The sequence below is a fragment of the Aplysia californica genome, unplaced genomic scaffold, assembly GCF_000002075.1.
Source record: "Aplysia californica isolate F4 #8 unplaced genomic scaffold, AplCal3.0 scaffold00115, whole genome shotgun sequence".
Lineage (NCBI taxonomy): Eukaryota > Metazoa > Mollusca > Gastropoda > Aplysiida > Aplysiidae > Aplysia > Aplysia californica.
This window is the reverse complement of record NW_004797385.1, coordinates 818,335-822,570: the sequence shown is the minus strand read 5'-3', so window position 1 is coordinate 822,570 and position 4,236 is coordinate 818,335. Positions and strand designations below refer to the sequence as shown.

Below are 4,236 nucleotides of genomic sequence, written 5' to 3'. Positions count from 1 at the left end.
ACACCTGTAACCCTCCCCTCCCCCCCACACACACACACATACACACACACACACCGACACACTGTCCATAATGCAAGCGGCAACAAGTTGTCCGGTCCTTACCTTGGCGGGGGAGTAGCCGTAGACGTTGGTGAACATGCTGTCAAGAGCGTCCAGCTCTGTGGAAGACTTGCTCCTGGCTGGCCGGCCGCTCGGGCTGCAGCTGGAGTCTGTGAGCGTATCCACCACCAGGAACATCTCATTGATGTACACCAGGGTCTGCTCGTTCGTGTAGGGGTCAAACGACCGCTGGGAGGATGAGGAAGAGGACTCGGAACTTCCGACACTGGCACTCGACTGGCTTCTCAAGCTGGGCTCCGCTCCAGCATTATTTCCGCCTTTAGAAGCCATAGCAAGGCGACTCACGCCACTACTGCTGGGAACATTGTCTGAGTCTAGGTCGCTTCCGGGGGTCAACAGCCTGACCTCTGAACTCGAGGTCTGGAGGGTCCGGGTACCCTCGAGTATGGCTAGAGACGACGAGGACGAAGCTGGACGTGAGGAGTCCGACATAAAACTGCCGGGAGATGATACAGGAGGGAGGCTTGGGGTTCGGGGCTGAGAAGAAGCAATGGCTCTTTGTGCCACGTACTTAGGGCTCGGATTCATTTTTGAGATGCTCTGAGAAGCTCCCACTGCTGAGAACGGAGAGGGGGAAAAGTCGTCGCAGGGCGGGGGTGTTTCTGCTTCTTGTTTGATAGCGGGATAAGCAGCTTCTGAGGCGGTGTACTTCAGAGGCGCAGCAGAGTCTGGGCTTGGGTAAGGAGAACGCGAGAAGGACATGGGGTCACGGGCCTCTCCAGAAATGGCAGTCGCTTTTGAAACAGAACCTCTCGCTGCAACCGCGTTAGTTGACAGCAGCTCCTTCCTCGAGGGCTGTACGTTCCGTGAGTGGAACGGTGAGGTGATCGAGGCACGATTGTCAACATAAGAGAAAGAGGAGGAGGAAGAAGAAGTCGAGGAAGAGTTTGCTTTCCTAACTTGGGACACGACTTGCTGCGCGAGGTCCATAGCTCGGGGGAGTGTGAGATTGGCGTCGTAGAGACCTCTCGTCAACGAGTTCTCGAACGGGGTCACGCGAGTCTTATTCCGCTTCACAAACTCTGATCTGGAACTGGCGTTAGTGTGGGGTGGAGGGCCAGAACCCACGTATACATAGCCGCGCGTCTGAAGCAGAGCAGGTGGGGACCGTGGAGAAGAGTCCTTTCTCGGCTCCATAGAAAAATGACGGCCATTTTCATTCTGTTCAGTCATACTATTTGAATTCAGTCTGCGAACTTTACAGGTAGGGTGATGTGGTTTTTGCTGAGACTCTTCTCGTCTCTCATAGAACGTTTCACCTTTCCTTTTGGGATAGTTTGATTCGTCGTCGACATGATATTGTAGCCTACGGTCGTTGATTTGACTCTGGTCATGTTCGTAAGGACTTGCTGATTTACTCACAGAGAGATCACATGGTTTAGAACTGACTGTTAAATCTAATGCTTCATATTTCATCTTTTTGGGATCTGAGGGCGTACCCCAGACGTTACCGTTGCGTGAGGAATGTTTTCTGGACGGGCCGGCCGATGGAGAAGAAACCATACCATTGGCAGTTTGAGAAGATGACACGTGACTTTGCGAAGGACGGAAATATCTGACATCATCCTGCACCGTGTTGGTCTCTGTCTCTGCACGAGACGAGGAACAGGGAAGAATCTGTTCCCCGGATGTGGGAGACAACTTCACTAATGGCGGCATGTCTCGTCTAGTCATATGACCGGGTGGCCGGTCATGAGCACTTAAACGTTCTGTCTGACCTGAAAAATTGTTATTTCTGCTACTGTTGAGCTGTCTGTACAATATTTGCCTTGGGTGGACCGAGTAAATCTCTTTGGGATGCCCCTGGTGGACCCCTCTTCCTCCCTCAGTGGCAGGCATGTAGTCCCCCTGCCTTGCTGCATGATGGGAGAACTCTGTAGAATTCCTGTCATCGGTGCCAGAGAAAATTTCCTCGGGTCGTTTAACAATGGGATACATATGACTGGAAGCACCGTGTACAGACCTCGGTATTTCACGGGCGGCATCACGGTGGGGCGGGGCCGGGAAAGAAGTGAACCTAGGATCTTGCGGTTTCTCGACATAGGGCAGAGGTACCGCTTTTCCTGTCTGGAGAGGAAGTGATCTGTAATAGCTCGGATATTCAGGACTGTGCCTATCGTAGTTCACTGGCTCTGAGGTCGACGACGAGGTATAAGACCTGTTGCTCTCTGCCAGTCTTCCGTTCACTAAACCACCATGGGCGTGTCTGCCCTCCTCTCGCCCTACCCCAGAGTGTAGCACAGATCTGCACTCTTCCACAAAGCTGCCATCTCTGAGCTTGGCTCCACTTCCACCCTGACCCGACAAGGAAACTGGCCCCTGACTAGACACCATGTGACCGGGCAAACGCTCGTTCATCTCAATAATATCCAGGTCACGTGACGCGCTAGAATCCGCCCAGAAATGCACGTCGTCATCATTCGTGTAACCCTGAGAGAAAACTTTTGTGCGAGGGGCTAAATCTGTGTAACGTGATTGGCTGAAGGGGTCCTTGACTTCATCGGAGGTCATAGGGCAATAGGACGATCGGCCGCTCGGGTCTGTGCCACTCATGGACTCCATGGCATTTCTGTTTGGATACAGCTTTCGAGGCCGACCCATCTTGATAGCTGAAAGAAACGAGATCCCAAAGTTTCACCCGTTATATACTTCAATGAAGTCTTCTACCGGCACTTATTTGCCCTTATTGTGTTGCAAGTGCCGTAAAACTCTTACTAAAACTAAAAGTCTTCTACACCTGTTAGATTTGAAACAATACAATACGAAACGAGCCAAGTTATCAGTGGAGCAGAAATAATAATACTCTGAATTTACACCCTAACCATGAACAGATAATTGTGACAGCTATGAGATTAACGGCCCAGTTAACTTTTAATTCTACAGATAAAAACGAGTAGCCGAGAACCGTGGGCTGAAATCTTCAAAACCAAAAGATTAGATCGTGACTTAAGCATTTTTCTTTTTAAAAAACTCCCAACAAACATACATATTATTATTTTACACGCTCTAAACAATGAAACCATGAGCACCCAGCACCCTTTTTCCTCAGCATGCTGAGAAAACTGCAATCTAGCACAACGTGCGGTCTCTCGAGCAGAAATACCCACTGCATCAGGGGTGTCACATTCAAACTCAGTCTCACAGGGGATGGGGGGGGGGGGGGGGGGGATACTCAATTATCATACTAAATGTTGCGGGCCACACAGGATAAACACTCACCGAGCAGTGGACAAACTAAACCATTTTAAAACAATAATATAAATGAAAACAGACTAAAGTCAAAATAATAACAAATCAAGGCTGATCAATTTTTTCTCTCATGCCAGTTTGTCAGATCTGGATGTTTGGCATTTTTTTGTTGTTGCAATAAAATCGTTTATGTTTGGAGCAAGGTATTGTCATGAGACTCTCGGGATGCACTGCCAAAACTTCTCGAGCGGAAAAAATCTAATTATTGTTCGCCAAGTCAAATGCGACCCGCTAGCTTTGGCTTAAACACCTGGTGCACTGCACGAACACATGCGCTATAAATAGCACTATGCTAAAGATGTGTGACAGCTAATCCGGGGTATCATCTCTACTGTCTTCTTTCTTTTTAAAATTTTCTCTTTTGCACAAAAATACTGAGCCAAGAGGTCTGATTTCGGGGGGAATTGTGTTATAAATAGCATTCAAGAAAAAGCACAGTAGTGAAGATAAAACAATTTTAAAAAGTGATACAAAAAATAAATAAACGAAAACATTTTCTAAGAAACAACCAAAAAAAAAAAAAAAAACCAGCAAGAAAATTGTCCCGTGTATTAGCGTGGAACTACGCACTTAATTAAACCAGTGGAATTTTGAATACATTGAACTGACATGTTGGAATGTAACATGGACGTTTTTTTTGCTTGCATAATAATTGTGAGTTTGGATACAGAAAAAAGATAACATAATATTATTCGTATGTGAGCTTGTGTGCATGTGTATCTCTGTGTGTGTGTGAGTGTGTGTGTGTGCGGTGTGTGTGTGTGTGTTTGTTTGTGTGTGTGTTTGTGTGTGTGTTTGTTTGTGTGTGTGTGTGTGTGTGTGTGTGTGTGTGTGTGTGTGTGTGTATGGACAGTTTAGTTACAGAAA

The 4,236-nt window shown here is 47.7% G+C and overlaps 1 protein-coding gene across 1 annotated transcript in view; it reads right to left on the bottom strand.

Annotated features, from left to right (window-relative positions):
• LOC101854010 overlaps positions 1 to 4,236 on the bottom strand; it is a gene marked incomplete at its 5' end in the record, with an annotated part of 27,152 nt that overhangs the window by 17,292 nt on the left and 5,624 nt on the right. The window contains 1 exon segment of the mRNA XM_005095852.3: positions 103 to 2,729. Within this exon segment, the coding sequence (XP_005095909.2) occupies positions 103 to 2,729 (2,627 nt within the window).